The sequence below is a fragment of the Antechinus flavipes genome, chromosome 3 (genome assembly GCF_016432865.1).
Source record: "Antechinus flavipes isolate AdamAnt ecotype Samford, QLD, Australia chromosome 3, AdamAnt_v2, whole genome shotgun sequence".
In the NCBI taxonomy this organism is placed as follows: Eukaryota; Metazoa; Chordata; class Mammalia; order Dasyuromorphia; family Dasyuridae; genus Antechinus; species Antechinus flavipes.
The window spans coordinates 333,587,448-333,609,901 of record NC_067400.1 but is presented as its reverse complement, the minus strand read 5'-3'; the positions used below and the strand labels follow the sequence as shown (position 1 = coordinate 333,609,901).

Here is a 22,454-nt window from a genome sequence, read left to right as displayed (position 1 = left end):
TATCTCATCAAGGTTTGTCATGGTGGCAATATAGGCACTGATATGGCATTTTCCTGCAAATGACAATCATATTGTTCACTTCTTCTGGAAAGCATACGTATTTGTTTACTAGATTAGTTCCAATTGAAGAAGTTTTAAATGCCATTAGACTACTTTTGTGTGCACCACACCAGGTGGAATTGGTTACAGCAAGTGGAGTTTTGTCACTTACCTTTGTAACAGCTTTTCAGGGGTTCATTGTTAATGCATTTTCAGAGTTGGCTCAGGGTTGGGGAGGCTCCAAAGAGAAGTGTGGGAGAGAAGTTTCAGATGACTGCCAAACTGAAGGTCTGCAGAGCTCGGGGGCTGATCTCATTGTCCTGTGAAACCTGGACACCAGTGCTGTGCCAGGAAACTGAATTGCCTCCATTTGAATTGTCTGAGGAGGACTCTGCAGATTACCTGGCAGGATGAGGTACTAGACACATTGTTGAACTAAACTGCTAGATATTCAAACTCTACATCAGGGAGTGCAACTCCAGGGGACTGGCCACATTGTTCAAATGCCATATGTATGTTTGCCAAAAAGACTAATATATAGAGAATTCATGTACAACAAGTGATCACAAGGTGGTCAGAAAAAGCAATATTAGGACTCTCTCAAGGTCTCTCTAACTTTAGAATTAATTGTATGGCATGGGAGACACTGGGACAGGATCTCCCAGGATGGCAGACTCTCTTTGGAGAAGGTGCTGTGCTCTATGAGCAAAGCAGAATTGAATTCGTTCAGAAGGAACATGAAATGGGAAAAGCTAGAGAAGCTACCCCAAATAACTCATTTTTGTCTCTGACCTGTGGCACAGGATTCTGAACTCCTTTTGGTCTGATCAACCACAGAAAAACATGCTAACTTGATTCTAACATAGTGATGTCATTTTGGTCTTTTTTGAGAACAAAGGACAACAACCTGAGTCTTTCCCTTTTCTCACATACATCCCTATGGATAGGCTTCAAGGCTGACAATAATCAGAATATTCACATCCTTCCTAGTATCCTGGGCTCTCTATTTACAAAGTTAGAAAATCCACACCAAATGTACATAGAGAATATTCTTTTGTGTCTGAACTGTGACAGAGCATTCTGAGCTCTTACTGGTCTGATCATCCACAGAAAAACATACTAACTTGATTCTAACATAGTGATGTCATTTTGATCTTCTTTGAGAATGAAGGATACAACCACCATAGTTCAATGCTATTTCATTACATTCATAGATTATAATTTATTCATCTTTCCCCCAAGGGATTGGGATGTTCCTTTAGTTTCCTGTTCTTTGCTATCACAAAAAACACTCATCACATAGGCTTGCTGTTACTGTATATAATATGTTCTCTTGATTCTGCTCACTTCACTTAACACCAGTTCATACTGGTCTTTCTAGGCTTTTCTGAAATCATTCTACTGATTGTGTTTTATAGAATAAAAATATTCCATAACATTCATATACCATAACTCATTCAGCTATTCCCCAACTGAGAGGCATCCATCTGCTCAATTTCCAATTCCTTAACACAACAAAAAACACACATATACATATAACACAAAAAAATGCTACAAACATTTTTGTTCATGAGTCCTTTTCTGTCTTTTATGATCCATCCATCCATCTATCTCCATCTATCTATATACACACATATATACACACACACCAAAAAAATACACACTCTCTCTTGTCCTTTTTTTCGTTCTTTGATCTCTTTGTGTTGTAGGCCCAGTAGTAGCATCACTCGGTCAAAATGTAAATTGGTAATTTTGGGGGTATAGTTTCAAATTAAAAGATTTGATTTGATAGAGCAAAACAAAATATTAAAGACTCCCTTCCAACAGGCTGTCTCTTTATCCACAGATGTATTGGTAAATGTTTAACAACCAGCACTTCAAAAAACATGTATGCATGACACACTTTAAAGTTTAATCTGTAGTATTAACACTTTTCTTTTTATCACTTTGTTAAGTCTAAATAATGAAGAAAAAAGTGTAGGTTCTTCCAATAGAAATTTAATATTAGTTTCTCCTAAGAATGAACCTTGAATGCACTTTAATATATACACATTTCACCCCTATGTAAAAAATTATTAAAGAGTTCTTTAAACAGACGATACAGATATCCTTTGATCATAAATATCAAGCAACATATATATATATATGTTTATACACACACATATATAATAGGAAAAAACATGCTTATCACAGGTGTTCATTACTATCATGAAGGAAATCCAACATAAAGTTAAATTCAAGAGGCATTCCATATGGATAGTGAAGTCCTTCAAAATATTCTTGTTTGCATATGATATATAGTGAGTTGCATCGAGTTCTATAATAGTATGAATGGAAGTATGAAAGGAAGTTTCAAAAAGTTTCAAAAAACCTGAATAGGAAATATCAAAAGACAAAGAATATCTATTGTCAGGATAATGTCATGCAAAGAGATGGACATGCTATAGAGTTTATCAATGAATGGACAATACAAGGGAACAACAAATTGGTACCAGAATTAAAACAGTTGAAAGAAAGTGTATTAGATTTCCTTTAGGACAATGTAGAATAATTTTAATGACTTCAAACTTTTCCCATTAACAAAGACGCATCTTTTTCTTAAAACTAATATTTAAGAGAACTGATTCAAAGTTTTAAAAGACATTTTCAACACTCGCCTTTGTTGTTGTTGTTATTATTATTATTATTATTATAGATTTTTAATATACAAAATGTATACATGGGTAATTTTTCGACACTGACCCTTGCAAAACCTTCCGTTACAACTTTTCCCCTTCTTCCCCCCATTCCCTCCGCTAGATGGCAGGTAGTCCAATACATGTTAAATATGTTAAAGTATGTGTTAAATACAATATATGTATAAATATTTATACAGTTATCTTGCTGCACAAGAAAGAAAGAAAAAAAAACCTGAGAAGGAAAACAAAAATGCAAGCAAACAACAACAGAAAGAGTAGAAATGCTATGTTGTGATCCACACTCATTTCCCATAGTTCTCTCTCTGGGTGTAGCTGACTCTCTTCTTTACTGAAAATTGGACTGGTTTGAATCATTTCATTGTTGAAGAGAGCCACATCCATCAGAGTTGATCATTGTATAATCTTGTTGTTGCCATGTATAATGATCTCCTGGTTATGCTCATTTCACTCAGCATCAGTTTGTGTAAATCTCTCCAGGCCTCTCTAAAATCATCCCGCTGGTCATTTCTTGCAGAACAATAATATTCCATAATATCCACAATTTATTCAGCCATTCTCCAATTAATGGGCATGCACTCAGTTTCCAGTTTCTGGCCACTACAAGGAGAGCTGTTACAAACATTCTTGTGCATATAGGTCCTTTTCCCTCCTTTAAGATCTCTTTGGGATATAAGCCCAGTAGCAACACTGCTGAGTCAAAGCATATGCGCATTTTGATAACTTTTTGAGTATAGTTCCAAACTGCTCTCCAGAATGATTGGATCTGTTCACAATTTTACCAACAATGTACCAGTGTCCCAGTTTTCCGGCATCCCCTCCAAAATTTGTCTATCTTTTCCTGTCATCTTAGCCAATCTGACAGCTGTGTAGTGGTATCTGACAGTTGTCTTATTTTGCATTTCTCTGATCAATAATGATTTGGAGCACCTTTTCATATGACTAGAAATAGTTTCAATTTCTTCATCTGAAAATTGTTCATATTCTTTGACCATTTATCAATTGGAGAATGGCTTGATTTCTTAGAAATTAGAGTCAATTCTCTATATATTTTGGAAATGAGGCCTTTATCATAACCTTTTAATGTAAAAATGTTTTCTCAGTTTATTGGTTCCTTTCTAATCTTGTCTGCATTGTCTTGTTTATACAAAACCTTTTTAACTTAATATAATCAAAATTTTCTATTTTGTGATCAGCAATGATCTCTAGTTTTTCTTTGGTCACAAATTGCTTCTTCCTCCACAATTCTGAGAGGTAAACTATCCTATATTCTTCTAATTTGCTTATAAAATCACTCTTTACATCTAGATCATGAACCCATTTTGATCCTATTTTGGTATATAGTGTTAAATGTGGATCAATGCCTCATTTCTGCCATACTGAATTGATTCTAATTTATAAGTATACAAGTCATTCTGTAGTTGATAAATGGTCAAATAATATGAACAAATAATTTTCAGATGAAAAATTTTAAACCATTTCTAGTCATAGGAGAAAATGCTCTAAATCACAATTGATTAAATAAATAAAATTAATATAACTCTGAGGTACCACTTCATACCTCTCAGATTGACTTAGACAGGAAAAGGTAATGATAGATGTTGGTGGGGATGTGGAAAAACTGGGACACTAATGCATTGTTGGTGATGTTGTGAAACGATCCAACCATTCTGGAGAGCAATCTGGAATTATGTTCAAAGACATAAAATTGTGCATACCCTTTGATCCAGTAGTGTTTCTACGGGGTTTATATTCCAAAGATTTCATAAAAGAGAGAAAAGGACCCACGTGCAAAAATGTTTGTGGTAGCCCTTTTTGTAGTGACAAGGAACTTGAAATTGAGTGGATATACTTGAATTGGGAAATGTTTAAATGAGTTATGCTATATGAATATAATAGAATATTATTATTCTATAAGAAATTATGAGCAGGCTGATTTCAGAAAAGCCTAATTTTAATTGATGCTGAGTGAAATGACCAGAACCAATAGAACATCACATATAGCAACAGCAAATTTATTTGATCATCAATTCTGGTTGATTTGACTTTTCTCAACAACGTTGTAATTCAAGCCAATTCCAAAAGACTTGTAATGGAAAATGCCATCTACATTCAGAGAGAGAAAGAGAAAGAGAGAGAGCAAGAGGAGGAATAGAGGGAGAAAGAATGCTATGGAGACTGAATGTGGATTGAAGTGTAATATTTTCACCTTTGTTTCCTTGTGTATTTTTCACACTTTGGTCTGAATTTTCTTGTACAAAATGACAAATATGGAAATGTATTTAAAAGTATTGCACATGCAAATACTGAATTGCTTGCTTTCTTGGGGAGGGGAAAGTAAAGAAGGGAGGAAGAAAAAATTTGGAAAACAAACTCTTACAAAAACGAATGTTGAACTATCTTTGCATGCATTTGGAAAAAATTTGGAAAAATAAAATACAATTGAGAAAAAACAAACTGATCTAACTGTTTTATATCACTAAGAGTCCTGGAAAGTGGTGTCCTGATAAATATCTAACAACTGGGTATTTGAAAATAGTGTAAACATGACAAATTTTAAATCTAATCTGAATTTTTTTGTCATTGACATTTTTCTACCTTTTTTGGGTCTTTTTCCATTACATTTTTTAGAGCTAGACAATCAGTAAAATAATAAATCAATCCCTGAATTGTAGCATTTGCCAATTTCTACATTATAGATGTTCACACTGAATATTTAGCAATTAGCTATTCCAAATTTGTTTAAGCTGGAACCCCCATGAAAAATCATGATATAAGAATTAAAAATGACTATCATTCAGAGAACAATTGAAAGGAACATGGTGGGTACAAAATACAAAATACAACAACTAAGGAACTTTGGAAGAAAGGATATCAGAGAAAGGTATAACTGAAAAAGAAGTTGGGTTGGTTTCATGGTTATAGTTAAGGACTAGATTAATAGATTAAGTATTTATTAATCACCCTTGGCATGGGGAATAACTTGTGTAAAGGCATGGAAGCAGGAGATTGAATGTAGCAAGGACGCTGATTGACTAAAATGTAAAGATTACTGATTCTGGAGTCTGAGGGCTTGGGTTCAAATACTGGTTCTGACATTTATAACCTATGTGACCCTGCTACTTTGGACAAGTCACTTGATTTCCCCAGTCCTCATTTGTAATGTGAGGGGGTTGTACGTGATAAGCTCTGAATAAAATCTCTACTAATATCCAGAATCTAAAGTTTATTACCTTTTAATCAAGAAATAGGTAGCACCATTACTCCTTTGGAACTGTGGTTGGTCATTTCACTAGAGTTGTGAATTCCTTCCAAGTTGTTTATCTAGTTCTTGTTTTATGTCTTTATTGCTGTTAAACTATGAGTAATGTGCAATCATCCTGGAAAGAGAGGCTACAATGGATTCTAAAGGACTTTAAGTCCTTTAAGGGGTCAAAGAGTTTGTATTTTATTTTAGAGGTAACATGCAATAATTAAAGTTTCTCTAACAGTTTGGTTATTCCACTAATATCCAATCAACATCAGGAGAGAGTGGAGAATGTCCCAACACATTGGAAAGCTTCTCCTTTCCTTCATCCTACCCAAACTCCTAAAATGAACGTAAACACTGAAATGAAAAAGATCCACTGAGAAGGTGCCAGCACGGATGAGTAGGAACCTTTTTTTTTTTTTCTGGAGAAAGTATCCACTTGTTGAGAATATAGATTCCTTTGGGTAAGTTTCAGTAACTTCAGCGTAAAGCAAGGCTTTAATTGCCCCATAGAGTTTTCTTAAGCAACACAAAACAATATGGACCATTTTTATATTTAGAGACAGCATAACCGATAGAGAGAATGCTAGATTTTGAGTCAAGAGGAAATATATTAATAGCTATGTGACACTAAGCAAGTCACTAAATATCCCTGTACTCCTGGCTAATCTATAATATTTACTCAGATTATAGATGCTTTTGATGAGGTTAATTTAAGGAATTCCTCACATTTACAAAAGCACAGGTACTTTTATGACTTGAACCATCATCAGACTTTTGAGTTGTGACATAGAGTGTTCAAGTATCATATATGAACATATTCGCAAATAGGAAGAGGCCAGAAATCATAGCTGACCTCTTTTCCTTTCCTGAATGTCTACCTTTCTTGCAGATCTCTATCTATTAGCTTCAACTTAGTAAGTAAGCCTTTCATACCTAGTCTGCACGGATGCTATGATTTAAGCCTACGTGGGGACACAATTCTTTCCTCTTACTGTTTTTCAAAAATGCAAAAGTAATAAAAAGATAAAATGACAAAAATATATAAAGAGGTGAGTTTATAGAATCCAAAGCTTTTATCAACTGTTAATCTTAAAATTCAATACTGAAGTTAAGCCAGAGTTTGGTTTTATTGGCCAACTTACTAGATACCCTATCCTAAAACCTTATTTTGTCAGCCTTCTTGGGGAATATTTTCAAGGCAAGTCAGAGAGTTCCTAAGAATTGTCAGTCTACACATTACCTATTTATGGTACTTATTCTGGGATAATTAATGTGACCAAAAAGAAGATAGAAATCATCATTAAAAATTGTACTATTACGGGGAAAAAAACCTGAAGATTTTGGGGAAAGTAGATGGTATTTGCAACCTATTATTGAATGAAAAAAGATTAATAAGAGAAAGACATATTGAGGAAGTAAAAAATGGGATGAAAAGGTATTTGAGAATGGGATTTGGATGGCTGGAGTAAAGCTTAAATTGTAGGAATGAAGGACTTTTCAGAAGAGATAGGGTATACCCAGCAAGAGGTAATAAAAACACAAGCATCTTATGAATCAAATTAAGGGAGCATTAAAATGAATATGGAAGGGGATGTGAAAATTTGCCAAGCCAGATATCAAAATTGTATGAATGTAATGAATAAAATGATGATTATGAGTATAAAGGATAGGTGATTAATTAAGATAGTATTCAGAAAAGTCAGAACTTAAAAAAAAAACATGTTGTATATGTAGCCATGCATAAAGTATGGGTAATAAATATGGTGAAATGAGAGCTCGTGACCAATTCAAATTTTAAAATATATATATACAAAATGGAAGCAAGGATAGATATCAGAGGACAAATAGAAAAGGATAGTGTTTTTTAATCGAATTTTAAAAGAATAGTATTAGAAGCATGTAAAAGCAGAATGAATTGAGATGAGTGACAAATATGAAGGAGAACAAAAGAGGGTTTTAAGATACAGCAATTTTAGATCCTAAAGTAAACTCAAAGAAGGTAAAAGAATAATAGTTGTAGAGGGTAGAACTACTCAATCTTTCATTTGCTTTTGTTTTCTCTGCAGGGGAGAGTGATCTCTGGACAGGAAAGGATAAAACAAAAATGGTTAACAAGGAGTTAGAATAGAAGCTGTGAGAAGATGGTAAGAGCACAATATGTTTTTTAAATCACCAGACCCAGCTGAATTACATCCCAAGGTAGTGGAATGAATTGGATGATTTTATTGTTGAGCTTCAGCCACTGATCTTTGAAAGATAAGGAAGGGTGAGAGGGGATGCAGGATTAGAAAAGGGCAAATATATATGTATTTTTTTTGCTAGTAAATTTTATGTGATTTAAGATTATTGGTGGTACTTTCTTTTTTTTCCTTTAAAATATTTTTATTGCTATCTTTTGTTTTTACATGACATTAGTTTCAAATGTTTCCATCTCTCATCTCTTACCCAGTAAGCTATCCTTTATGACAAAGATTTTTTAAAAAGGTAAAACTCTGAGAAAGGAACAACTTCTGTGCACCTGTTTCTTCATCTGTTGTTGTTGCTCATCCTTCATTATGTAAGAAAACTAATGATATCACAAAGATGATGTCTTCATTTGTGCAGGATTTAAGTGAGATAGAGCTAAACAAGGTCATCACACCACCTACCTCCCAGGGTTTTTGTGAAGATTAAAATGAGATAATTTTCACAACATGTTTTTTGGTATCATAGTGCACAGAGTGCTGGAATATATATTATTATTATCACATAATAAATTATTATATTAATAAATACACATGATCACAAATAATATATCAGTTTGACATGATAACATAATTATGATTCATAATTATTATACATTATATATGTATATTATATATATATATATATATATATAAAATAAAAATCAGGTAGCAGATATTGACCTGATTTTTAAAATGTAAAAAAGAGTAGAGTCTACCAACTGCAGTGTTGGTGAGTTTGACTTTGATTCCTGGAAAAACTCTGTAATGAGTGAAAAGAAGATTTTTTAAATGAATATTTAGAAGGGAAAAGGAAGAACTAGCATGACTTCATCAAGAAAAATAATCAGGCCAGATGAACATTTTTTTTCTGACAGAATTACTGTCATTATTGGAAGATCAGGCCAATGTTGTGAATATCATACACCTGGATTTTCAGCCAAGTCGTCTGTTAGGCGTGCCTTCTGGACAAGGTAGAGACATATGGTCTAAATTCTAGTGCTGTTAAATGGATTCAGAAGTGGTTGAGTGATTGAATCCCAAGAGAAGTCATTAACAGGCTGTCAACTCTGAAGATCTTTAAGATCTTTAAGGAAGCAGGGATCTGCCCTTACTATTCTGCTATTTGACATTTTAATCAGTAATTTGGATAGATGTATAGGTGCACACCTATCAGATTTTTAGATAATACAAAGCTGGGGAGAATAGTCAATACTTTGAATGACAAAATTAAAATTATTTTTTGTTTAAAAAGTAAGTGGGTTGAATTAACAATCAAAAATGAGTTGAATCTAGTAAGATGAAATTCAATAGAAATACATGTAAAATTGTTCTCTTGGGCTTAAACATCAACTTCACAAGTCTTTGGCTGGCTAAGAATGTGTGTGCAAAAACTACACATGAACTCAGAATGACATAGGATAATAAAATAATCAAAACAGCTAGCACTGTCTTAGGCTATTAGGAGAGGCAGAGAGTGCTCAGGATGAGGAAGAGGATACTCTTGTTCAACTCATCCTTGATCAGACTACATCTGGAGAATTGCATTCAGTTCTGGGGTAGCATTTTAGGAGATACCCTTGAAGTCTAGGACTAACTTTTGCTTCTTTTTTGTATCCTTTAGGGCTTAGGATAGTCTCTGGCACATAGTATGTGCTTAATGTTTATTTACTGATTTGTTAATTGACAACCTACAGGATATTCAGAAGTGGGTGATTAGAACAGATGTCCTGGAAAGGATCAGTTGAAGGGTTGGGGATCTTCAGCCTGGAGAAGAAAAAGTCTAATGAGAAGACATGAAAGTTGTCTTTAAATGTTTAAAGGGCTGTTTTGATGAAGAAGGAACATAACTCAGTACAGTTGGGTACCAGAAGACAGTACTGTGTGAAAGATGCAGAGGAATAAAGTGTGAAGAAAGGACCAATTTCATAACAATTAGAAATATCTGAAAATTAAGAGATGAATTGGACCAGAGAGTCTTCACTGTCCCTTTTCAATGGGAGAGATTCCGTAAATTTTGTAAATATTTGAAAAAGAGCTCGGGAGGAAGATTCTGACTTTTTTGTCCTTTCAATCATATTATTTATTTTCATGTAAATTTCCCTAGATCCTGTTTTCTTCATGTATGAAATGCAGAGGTCAAACAAGAGTTTTTGAAGTTCTTTCTCACTCTAAACAGTTTATATTTAATTACTATTCAGCATTTTTTGCCTAGGGTTGAAGGGAGAATCATAACTAAAATCACTTAGAAGTCTTTTAGATGGGAACAATCCAATCATTTTGGAATAATTATCTGGTCTCCTGTTCAGTTTGCTGAAAGTACAGACCTCTTCCTGTCCCAGGACCAGTGGAAGTAAATCACATAAAACTTAGAAAAAGGAGCTGGATAAGGAAAGCCAGCAGAGAGAGAGCACTCACAGTACCTTACATATATCGCTCCATTCTCCTGGTCCATTTTCATTGACTGCACGAACTTTAAATAGATATTCTGTGCCAGGAGTTAGATTATGTAGTTCCAGATTCTGTTGCATTATATCTCGTATGTGTCCACAAAGTTCTGTCCGGATGCTATTGGAAGGACAAACAATAAGTTCATAGAATTCCATCTCAAAATAATCCACGTCTTCTGTGGGACATGTCCAGTAAATCTGTGAAGGAAAAAGAAATCTGCATGGCTCTAGTATGAAGGCCGGGGTTTATTCTTTCCTATCCCAAATCCTTCCCACAATTTATAGAGCTTATATTTATTGATACTTATGGTTTAGTTTGAATATCTATGGCACTGAGCTGTTGGCTTACTCCTTCCAGAATAACAAATAATGAAGATTTAACATATGACCCTTGGATTGAACAATTAATATTTGTGAAACCATAGACTAGTAACCTAACCTCTTTGTTTTGAATCGCTTCATTTATAAAATGGAGCTATTTGCACTTTGTACTATCTGCATCATAAGGCTTCTGTGCTGAAAAGAAATCATTTTGTAAACTTTGAAAAGGCTGTGCAAATGTGTTAAATATACTAATAATATCACTTAGCATGTCCCAAATAGGGCCAAAATAGTAGCGTTTTTAAAAAAGTATTTTGAGAATGCATGAAATGCTACATTGATTCACACTCATGAGCTATTGAGCTCAGTACTTTTTCTTTGATCGGAGCACCAATGAACATGTTTTGAAATATTCTTTCTGACATCAACATTAATTGGTTAGGCAAAAACCATTTTATATAGAAATTAAGTTCTACCCCCTTAAAGCTAGTTTTATTCTTAATGACTATATCTCTTTAATAGCAATTGGATTTCTGTAGCAAAAGAATATGCTGTTTACAACTTACTGGTAATGAGTTCATTACTTAGCTAGCTGCTCTTCAGACATCAGGTATAGATTCTTGCTCAGACTCTATATTCAAAGCCATTCCAAGTTGGTTGAACATGCTAGAACTTACTCTGGCATAATCTTGGAGGACTGGAGCTAGCTCTACATTACAACAGTAGAATAAGGATAGGTACAGGTCAACTTCCTTTTCCAGTGCAGGTTGCCACTTTTCTGCAACTTACAGCCTTAGAGTTGCCTAGAGCATTGAGAGTTTAAATAACTTGCTCAGCATAACATAGTCAGTTATATATGTTAGAACATATATGTCAGAAAAGGGATTAAATCCAAAGTTTTCTTGACTTTAAGGTTAGTCCTTCCTGGAATTAAGTTTTAAGTTCCATTAAGTCCTCCTTAACAGGCAGTGACTTGGCAGAAGACATTCTATTATAAGTGGTGGTACACAATGGCCCTGAATCTTCATCATTTCTCCAGTACGTATTGAAGAACTCTAGGAATGTAGAAATGCCTTGAGCTCTAACTTAGCCTTTTCTTATTTTTCACCTCTACAACATCTTCCACATCTGTCATCTTTCCGACCTTATACCATAGGCAACCTAACTTAGGCCTTTATCACCTTTTATTGGGACTGTTGCCATAGCCCCCTTTCTAAAAAGCCTTCCAGTATTCAGCCTTTCCCTGACTAAGTCATCTTCCCCACAGTGACTCATTTACTATTTCTAAAAGAATAATGTGACTATGCCATTTCCTAGCTCTCGAAGCTGGAAGGGCTCCCTACTACCTCAAGGGAAAATACAAATTCTTCCACCACTTAAAACCCTTCACTTTCCAACTCCAATTTAAGATATTGTTCCAGGATCCACATTTCTCCCACTCTCGATTATGTTCCTTTGCTTTGATATTGCTTGAGGCTGTCCTTCAGTCTGGAATAATTTTGCTCTTTTTTCCTTTGGTTTGGATCTCTAGCTCCCTTTGAGGCTCAGATCAGATGCTACAATTAACCTCCTACAAGAGGCCTTTTCTGTCTTCCCCAACTTGATAGTGCTGCTTCTACCCAGTAATTACTTGTATTTATTTTATATATGGTTTGCTTTTGCTTATCTGGGTGCATATTGTTTCCCTATGATAGAAGCAAGTTCTTGAAAGTAGGAATTGTCTTGCCTTGTGTTCTTCAGTGCTTACTACGCTGTAGTGTCTAAATAATGCTTGTTGATTTGAGTGATCCTCAAAGAATTGATACTGAATGGAAGTTATAGTCTCTGAAATTATTTCATGTTTATTCTGTTCTATTTCTGTTTCTACCAAGTTCTTGAGGGTGAGAAATGTATGATTTTTGGCTGTTTCCCCATTGCCTGACACAAAATTTTTCTGGCTCATAGTGGATGCTTAATAAATGTTTGTTGAAGTAAATTATATTAAGGAGAGAATAGTTTCTGTTGTGTATGAAATCTTTCCTGATAATGTTAATTCCTTTAGCTTTTTGGCCTTAGTGACACATCAAATCAGTGTATTCAGGGAACAGTCAAAAAGAATACTTAATTCCCCTTCCTAGATCTTAAATATACAAATGAAGCAAACTATAATTCAAGCAGCTTTTTATGGAGGCAACATAAAAGCCTCTCACAATATGATCCCAAACTATTTACATATTCCCATCAAATGAGATCATGTCTGAAAAGTACCTATTATATTGTTTGATTCATTAAAACGTTCTTAATAAATGCTTCTTCCTTTCCTTTCTTGTACTCTTAATTCAACCAAACTGATCTTCTTGCTTTTCCTCGACAGAAATCCATTTTCTATCTGTGTCTTGTCATTAGCTGTCCCTCATTCTAACTCAGCTCTGCCTCTAAGAATCACTTAGATTCTTTCCCATGACACCCTTCACACGAAGCCTTCCCTGATTCTCCACTTCCACTCATCTTGTATTTTTTTTTAAACATAATGTGAAGTTCTCTGAAGGCAGGCAATATATAGTTTTAACTTCCCTATTTCTCTTCCCCTTCCATTACTCTCTCTGCCCCTCAATACCAAGTAAAATGTCTGGAATATAATAAATGCTTACTTGTTGACTGATTGACTGACTTGATTGATATTGGTCAGGAAACTTTCTCTACCAGTACAGATAGTCAACTGTTCTGCAAAGCTATGGTTTCACATATTTGCCCAGGGCATGGAGAAGTTAAGTTAAATGACTTGAATGAGAAATCAAAACCAAACAAATTAATCCCAAACCTTCCAGATTCCAAGGTCAAATCTCTCTATTCACTATTTCATGCTGTTTCTTGTATTCCCTAAATGAGACTCTTTAAACTTGTCCACATTCAGGCTTGGTTACCATTTATAGATCCATTCTTGCCTTCTTCCTATACTGCTTACTCCCATTTAGCTTTTTTTTTTTTAAATTGTCAGTTGAGTTTATCATTTTCCAACTTGGAGATTTCATGATATATTCCACCCTCCAAAGGACTTTTGCAAATATTATATAAGATTGGAAAAAAAATAATATATTGGAGGTTTTAGAGTCAGAGAACCTGAGATGAAAATTCTATTTGTATGATGATCCTGAGCAAGTCATTTCAACACTTTGGATCTATATTTCCTCTGTAAAAGAAAGGAATTGGAACTAGATAATATCTTAGATTCCTTTTAGCTTTAGTTTTATTGTTTGTTTTTTTCCATCCAGAAAAAATTTCTATTTATCCCTGTCTTTTATTTCTTGATTGCAAGCCAACTTCTTCTTTGTGATACTAATTTTTAAAATAATATGAAATTTATTAAAAATAAACAATGAGTGTTAAAAGAAAATTCTATAATCTTCACCTCAGTATTACTGAGATCACATAGGAATAACATTATAAATTCAATTCTCCTTCTTTTTGCCTTATTACACATATTTTTCCATATGGCAGGGACATTTTTTAAGGCAGATAGTACCTTGAGTGCCCAGCAAAATATTGCTTCAGACAAATTTATTTCATGCAATCAATGTACTCTCAATGCCACTCAGGAGGATCTTAGACCATAAGAATCATTAATTTTGATCTAACACCAGTGGATAATGTAACTCATGTAAATGGAGGCTAAAGTGAGGCAAAATGGAAGAATTATGTTATTTCCCCAAATTCAAGCAGTAATTTGGAGGTAGATCAGGAACTAAAGTGACCTTTTGGTAGGTCACACTATTTTCTGCTGTATGGAGCTCAGGGATTTGAAATGATTGTTTCTGTACTGAGAGAAGAGTGTGTTTTCACACAGACAAACATAAAACAGTTAAAGAACATTAACAATCAGCAAATTCGATATGAATTCATGATTTTTTGATAAACACATTTTTCTTGATTTAACCACTGGCTTTTGGTAAGAACTGTATCTAATAGAAAAAGCCACTGGTTTGGGGTAGAGACATCTAGGTTCAAATCACACCTCACAACTGGACTACTGCTACAGCTTGCTAGTAAGTCAGCCTGTCTTGTCTCTCTGCTCTAATCCATTCTTCAGTCAATCACCAAAGTGATTTTCCTAAAGTGCAGGTCCAAAAATGTCATCCTTCCCTCCTCAATAAATTCTACTGGCTTCCCAGTATCAAATGCAAAATGGTCCATTTGACATACAAAGTTTTTCATAACCTGGATCCCACCTTTTATCTTTTCAGCTTTCTTATACCTTACTTCTCCTACATGTACCCTCTGATCCAGTGACACTGGCCTCCTAGCTGTTACTGAAGAGGATAGTACATCTCTCTGTTCTGGGAGATTTTCTTTGACTGTCCCCTATGTCTGGAACACTCTCCCTCTTTAACTTCCCTTCCTGACTTTCTTGGTTTCCTTTAGTTCTCAACTAAAATCCTATCTTTTAAGGAAGCCTTTCCTAATCACTCAATTCTAGTGTCTTCTCTCTATTAATGATTTCCTATTTATTCTATATGTAGTTTGCTTTGTATATATTTGTTTGTTATTTTGCTTGTTTTATGCTTGTTGTTTCCTTGAGGACAGAGGAACTTCCTCTTTTTATATCCCATTATGCCTGCCATATAGTAGGTGCTTAATAAATATTGATTGATGATGATTCATTGACTAAAACTGTCACCAATTTTTTTTTTCTATTTAAAATCCCATGTCCATAGGCAGGTAGAAGGGCTTCCTCTTTGACAGAATGCAATCAGATGTTAAAAGATAAATTCATACTTCCTGAATATTTTTTCTTGAAGTATCCAGGCTTCTACTGACTTTTGCTATAAACCTGTATCTTTATTAAAAAAGAACTTTGTTAGCTGTAAATCACCCACTGATATTCATTAGCATTTAAGTTACTTGGCTGGTAGGGATTTTTTTCATTCTTAGTATATGTATTACCAGAACCTTGCATAATAGCTCACACAAAATAAATATTTTAATAAATATTTGTTGGTTGATTCATCTGAGCTTTTTTTTTTTAAATGATGACTTATCATGCAGTCCTAATGCCTGAAAGGGCACTTTGGAATCCTGAAGAAAGGGATCTTGGAGGGAAGCTTTGACAGGGGGATTCCAGTAGTGAATAACTGAGGGAACCAGTCCCTAAGCTGGCAGTTGCTCTCATGATAAGAATTACTTGGCTCTTATAGCAGGGTTATCTTTTCTTTGCTCTGATTCTATTGATGGAAAAATTAAACAATTCAGTTCATTAAACATTTATTGAATCTGACATGTGTCTCCAGTAAAAAATTTCAAGAATTTCTGGATAAATTGTAATCAATTTTTATCAACCATTGCTGCAAGTAGGTCAACCAAACAGGCTCATTTGTCATCTTCATGACCCCAAAAAGCTAAATTGTGAAATCTTCCATACTAATAATGCTTAGAGAAAGGAGAAGTATACCTGAGGATGGAAATCAATTCTGATTGGTTAACAAGTAATGAAAAGAATAAATATTTTAATAAAAGGTGGGCTAATTCTAATGAGAAGCTGAGGGACAGGACACTCAGTTTTGGTCAAAGAGAATTATCTATATCCCTATCATCTATCTGATAAAAGGAGGAGTTCACACTTATCTAAGCAAAACACTGTTAGGGGTTTCCACCCTAACTCCCGAGTGGAACAGGCCTTCTGTGACCAGCACTGGCCCCTGAAATGGTGAAGACTGTGAGCAATGAGAGCCAGGGTGGTGTAAGACTCCATTTATTACAAAGACTGTAGGTCGTTTTATCATCTTAGTGCTTGTTTCTATGTACTTCTTCATACATAATCACATCCTAGCCTATAGTAGATACATGATTCTCTACAGGAAGCTACACATAGATTTGTTGTGTGCATTCTTTTCCTAATTAGGATATTCAAGGTCCTCCCCTCTAAAGTCCAGCACACGCCTCTCCTGGGAACTGCCACATTGCTTCTTAGCGTGGGACCTCCTTCCTCCCAGCGCCATCTTGTTCCCCCTTTCAAGGCTACCCTCAGATTACCTGAGCCATGCCCTGTGCGATGTCCAAGGCTGGCGGGGGGTTGGCAAGCCCTTTTACAAAACCCTATGGACCAGAATCCATTAATTTATCTTTTACCTTTTGCACCTGTCAGAAAGGGAGCTCTTCCATTTGCCTATCAGAAGGATGTATGATTTAAATGGGAATAATATTGGTGCCAATTTTAGTCAATGAAGCATAATTAATCAATTAATAAATATTTATTAAACACCTACTATATATCAGGAATGATGTGCTTCCTTTCAGAATCAGCCCTATATTTCAAAGGCTGCCTGAGGAATTTCTAAATGAGGAAACAAAAAAGGAGGAAAACCTTGGTCTGAATTCAATAATTAGTTATTAAATACAAAAGAGAAATAATAATTTTTCTTATGTGCAAGGCATTATATATCAAGGAATTGGAATAGAGACAGAGTTGAAAAATAACTCAGTTATTTCCCTCAAGAAACTCACAATCCACTAGGGCAGACTTATTCAAGTAAGTAAAGTACAAGCTCCAGTACAATTGGGCAAAGATGGGAACCAGGAAAAAGGAAATTTGAGAAAGGTGTGAATTAATTGTTGGGAATAAGAGAAGACTTAGGAGAGGAGAAGGGGCCTGAGTAGAACCTTAAAGAAGACATTTTTAAAAATGTGGAATTGAAGAAAGAATTCATAGGAATCAACAGAGGTGGGAGAGTAGGGTATGACTAGAGAATTACCAGTAGTCAGATTTGGCTGGATTATAGTTGGTGTGATGCGAACTGTCTGGAGAGAAAGATTGGAGCTGCATTAAAAAAAAAAAGGTTCTTTTATCTTATAGGTATTAGGAAGTTAACAGAGATATCATATCAGGAAAGAAATATTTCCACATTTTGCAGATAGAAATTTCTCTCTTTAAGTACAAATTTTTTTTTAATCTTAACCTTTTTGTTTAGAAATATTTGGAGGATAAACTCTCTTGCTTTCTTAAATAAAGTGAATATTTAATCTTTTTTTTTCCTTGTTAGTGATGCAGCTATCCCTAAAAAAATAATGTACAATACACATTGATACTAAGAGCTACAAAAAAGTATAATGGGCCAAATTCTCCCAACCCCTACATTAAATGGTATTGTATTGATAAAATTGCTGAGTTCTTGTGTTTGTATTTTCTTCCCATTAGATTTGATGCATTACTTTTTGCAATTACTTCTTTCCTGTTATTTGTTAGTGTCTTTTCCTTTAGCAATATCCTTTCCCCTCTCTTTCCTTTAAGATTTTTTTTTTTTTTGCTAGAGTCCTTGAGTGGGATAGCAAACATAACTGAGCTTTGTTTATAAATAAGTCTAAAGTTAGCATCAAACCAAACCAGCTCAAAGTTCTGAGAAATGATAATACCAGGAGTGAGCAATAGATCATGAGTCAGAAGGCCTAGGATTGAATTCTAGCTGTGCCACTAATTAAATGTGTGACCTTAGGCAAGTAACTTAATTTTTTTTGGCTGGGGGGGGGAGATCTCAGTTTCTTCATCTGTAAAATGAGAAGGGTCCTGGGCAAGATGACTTCCAGCTACAACTTAGGAATATTTTCACTTTTACTTTGTGATATATATTTTGTCTACTCAGGAGTCTTTCTTTTGTTGTTGTGTTTTTAATTCTTAGCTATATTCCAAATGGATGAGGTTCCCAAATAATTGATTTAAACAATCTGCTGAGATTGATTAGGTTTCCCAAGTAGGATGACCTACTTGAGGAGAAAATGGTGACTTGCTTTAATGTCTGCTAGTCAGCATTATTTCTCATTGTAAGTGAATATAAGCTTTTAGGTACAAATTAGTTTCTGGGCAGCTGTATAATGTGGCAGATTCTTCAAAGTCTGATTTGATACCCCATAGTCGTAAAGAGATCAGGAAACCTTCTTTCTGGAAAAACTTTAGAGAAAAGACTCTGTGTGTGATATAAAGTCCCAACCACTTTTCCTATCAACTAGTGTAAGCATAACCATGATCCCTTCCTACTGTCCCAGAACTAATCTCATAAAATGCAGAAGAGAGAAGACTTACTTTGGCAGCTCTTGGATACACCAGTGTCTGGTAGATGACAAGGAGCCCTGGAACTTTCAAATTCCCTTCATTGCTGATATACCAGTTGTGGAAGCTGCTGTAGGTCTGGACTTTTGCCCCTTCTGGAGGGGTGGAACAAAAGCTCTGATCTTCAGTAGGTGCTACCCAGTAAGTAAAGAAGCCTTCGGTGCCCCTGGGAGTGGAGATGGATTGTGTTCTTCCATACATTTCAAAGCCTGTTTTAGTCTTCTCAACAGGGCATCCTGGGAGGGACTGTGAAGAGTAGGTACGCTGAAATATTTGGCGATTGGCAACATTTTGGGTACTGAAGGTGACTCTTCGAGTAATCATCATTTCAGAATGCACAGGATAGGGACCGGGTGAAAAATCACCAGAGCATGAATCTTTTAGTTGCTGGCTAGGGAAAATGGCATGTAATGCATTTGCTAACTCTGTGAAATTCAAATGAAGGGCCTCCATGCTGCCGATCTTAAGCTGTGGGTCAGGCCGATATGTATTTTGTATTCCCTCCTCTATTTGGTCTACCAAAGATTTAGCAGACTGTAGAAATGCCACCTGACCCGTCTCTTTCAAAGCTTCTTTACAAAACTCAATAAGTCCATCCATTTCCTTAATTTTAATAGTCGTGGTACACACATATTTTTCAATTTCCTTCTGCCTGCATCCTTCCATATTCTCTAGTTGCTCCACAAGGGATTTCTCTTTTTCTTGAAGAATACGTCTCAGTCTTAGGAATCCACCTCGAATTGTTTTCCTTTGTGTCTCTTTGTTGACTTTAATGTTATTCTTTAAAACATTGAATTCTATCAGGTCATTATCAATCTCACATCGGACTGTAAAACAATATGAGGCAGTAGTTTCAACTTCTAGTCAAATACTTTTTAACCTTCCCTGATTTAGGAGGCATCCCCAGACTATAGCCAGTCAGAACAACTGCTCTTGCCACTAGCATCTGATTTCTAAAACATTATTTAGCATCAGTGAGTAATATACAATTAGGAATTTGTTCTATAATACCATCTCTCTCCCTCTCCTCCCCTTAAATTCCTTCAGAATGTTTACTGCTCCAGTGTGATACTTTCTTCTTGCAGTGGTTGATCAGAAAATGAAATGAAAGTGGAGTCAAGAGACTTGAATTAAAATTCCGACTCACCTTAGAGAACATGGGTGACCATTTAACTCCTCTGAGTCTCAGTTTTCTCATCTATAAAATGAATATAATAACACACCTCCCTCCACAACCTCACAGGAAAGGTCATTTAATCTCATAGATCTCTAGTTTCATTATCTATAAATTGGGGACAATAAGTTGGAAACAAAATAGGATGAATTATCCCCATTGATCAAGACTTCCCTTGACAATCATTTTAACCATATTTCACTTGTATCAGAATCCTTGGGGGAATGGTAGAGTAACCCATTGGGATATTGCTCTGTTTTAGAGGCAGCTATCTAATTATTTTAAGTTAAAGCATTTGCAGGGGGAAGTAAAGAATCATATTGCAATAACATCCACACCTACCAGAAAATTAGTCACCATAAGACCTATTTTCTTGAAAGATTTGGTTGGTTCTTAGCAAAATTGGGAATTTGCTGGTTTCTTTAGTACCTCCAAATTCTCTACATTTTTTTCCTTCTACCTGTTCTCTTTTGTTATTTCCAATTGTGATGTTTTTAAGAAATCATCTGTTAGCATAGGATATGATCATAGCTTTAGAAAGGACCTTGAAGGTCCTTCATCTAATCTAATCTCCCCAATTAAAAGATGGAGAAAATCTGTCCTAAAAAGGCTAAGTAACCCACAAGGTCACATAAATAAGTGCCGGAGTCCAAATTCAAATCCAGATTCTCTGGTTTCAAATCAGACATTTTTTTTTGCTATACTGCAATTAGTCAATACCATCTTAGTCTGAATTTAATCACAAAGTTCCTCTAGATGAAAGAATGGGATGAGGTACATATTATTATATTTTAGGTTAGTTTATTTCACTGGGGAAAGACTGATTTTGTCCTCATGTGAGGACAGAATATACTACCAGGTGTGTGTGTATGTGTGTGTGTGTGTGTGTGAGTGTGTGAGAGAGAGAGAGAGAGAGAGAGAGAGAGAGAGAGAGAGAAAGAGAGAAAGAGATGTCATTTTTGTATCTTTCCTATCAACCAAAAAAAAAAAAAGAATATCAGAAAAAAAGTGTTACTGTAATCCAAATCTTTTTTCTGGTCTCCTATAACTGGAACTCTGTTACTTACTGTGGGACCTTGGACAAATCAAGTCATTTTAGCTCTCTGGATCTCAGTTTTCTTAACTATAAAATGGAGAGTTTAGATGAAATGATTTCTAAAATACCTTTTAGGGCTAAAATCTATAATTTCTAAATGGTCAATATTTTAATAAATATTAAAGCAAAAATAAATTTTAGCAACATCCAATTAATGGGGAAATCTGGGGAGGGATTTGTGATTCAGGATAGAAAATAAAATCCAGTCTTTGGAGTTTCAAAGGTATATCTACTAACTAAGACACCCATGCTTGCAAGAATGAAAAATAAATCTTTCCTTAATTTATTAAAAAAATGAATTTTAGACCTTTATATTCATAAACTAACAAAATGCCTTTAGATCTGTAAAAGGTGTTAAACAAGGGAAAAGCATCGATTGCCTAGATTTGGGTTCCCATAGATTTTAACTTCTCACTCTATCAAGACCTGTGAGTGGCATTACACATACTCACCTATGTATATAGACTTAGGGTTTATCATTTTCTAGAAATTTTAAGTCATTGGAGAGGAGAGATATGGCTTCCTTAGTGCCACTGAAATTCTATGGTATGGGTGGCTACATAATTCTTCAATATATTCTAAAGTTAAATTAGTAAATTGTTGCCTCAAAAGAAAATTATGATGGGTTTGTCAACTAACTCTTTTTGTTAGAACAAAACCAGTCTTCTCTTTCTGCTTTAGCTCATATACAAAATTATTCCATTTGCAAATAGAGCAGTCATTTTTAAGATTGTCAAATAAGGTACAGTATCATAGAGATAAAATTAGTTTGGGTTTTGTATTGAATGAAGTTATTTCAAGAGCCCAAACCATTTTTAATGAGTGAAAAAAAATTGATCAGGACAAGATAATAACAGAGGCAAATAAATGAACAAAATCCATTGATTTTGATTGACTTGGTAGGAGGCTAAAAAAGAAAAAAATAAATTTTAAAGTTTATATTAGGTTAGTAGGACATACTACGTTAATTGACATTTTCTAAATCACTGCTATTAGACTATAAAAGTCAGTGGGTTTTGTTTTTGTTTTTGTTTTTGTTTTGCCAAAGTAACAACAACAACAAAAACCCAACAGAAAACAGTTTCTTTACATATAGTACACACTTAACTGTTTGTTTAATTGAATTGAA

The 22,454-nt window shown here is 34.8% G+C and overlaps 1 protein-coding gene across 2 annotated transcripts in view; it reads right to left on the bottom strand.

The window, feature by feature from the left end:
• The window catches only part of TRIM42 (tripartite motif containing 42), a 54,185-nt gene that overhangs the window by 10,111 nt on the left and 21,620 nt on the right, over positions 1-22,454 (bottom strand). The window contains exons 3-4 of one of the 2 annotated variants that reach the window (XR_007951929.1): positions 19,029-19,882; positions 10,634-10,778 (exon numbers count right to left, since the gene is read on the bottom strand). Coding sequence is in view for 1 of the 2 variants with exons in the window: in XM_051985650.1 (XP_051841610.1) it covers positions 10,634-10,858; positions 19,029-19,882 (1,079 nt within the window). In the remaining variant the exon portion in view is untranslated. Of the gene's footprint in view, positions 1-10,633; positions 10,859-19,028; positions 19,883-22,454 lie in introns of both variants that reach the window. The other variant, XM_051985650.1, reaches the window with a different exon arrangement.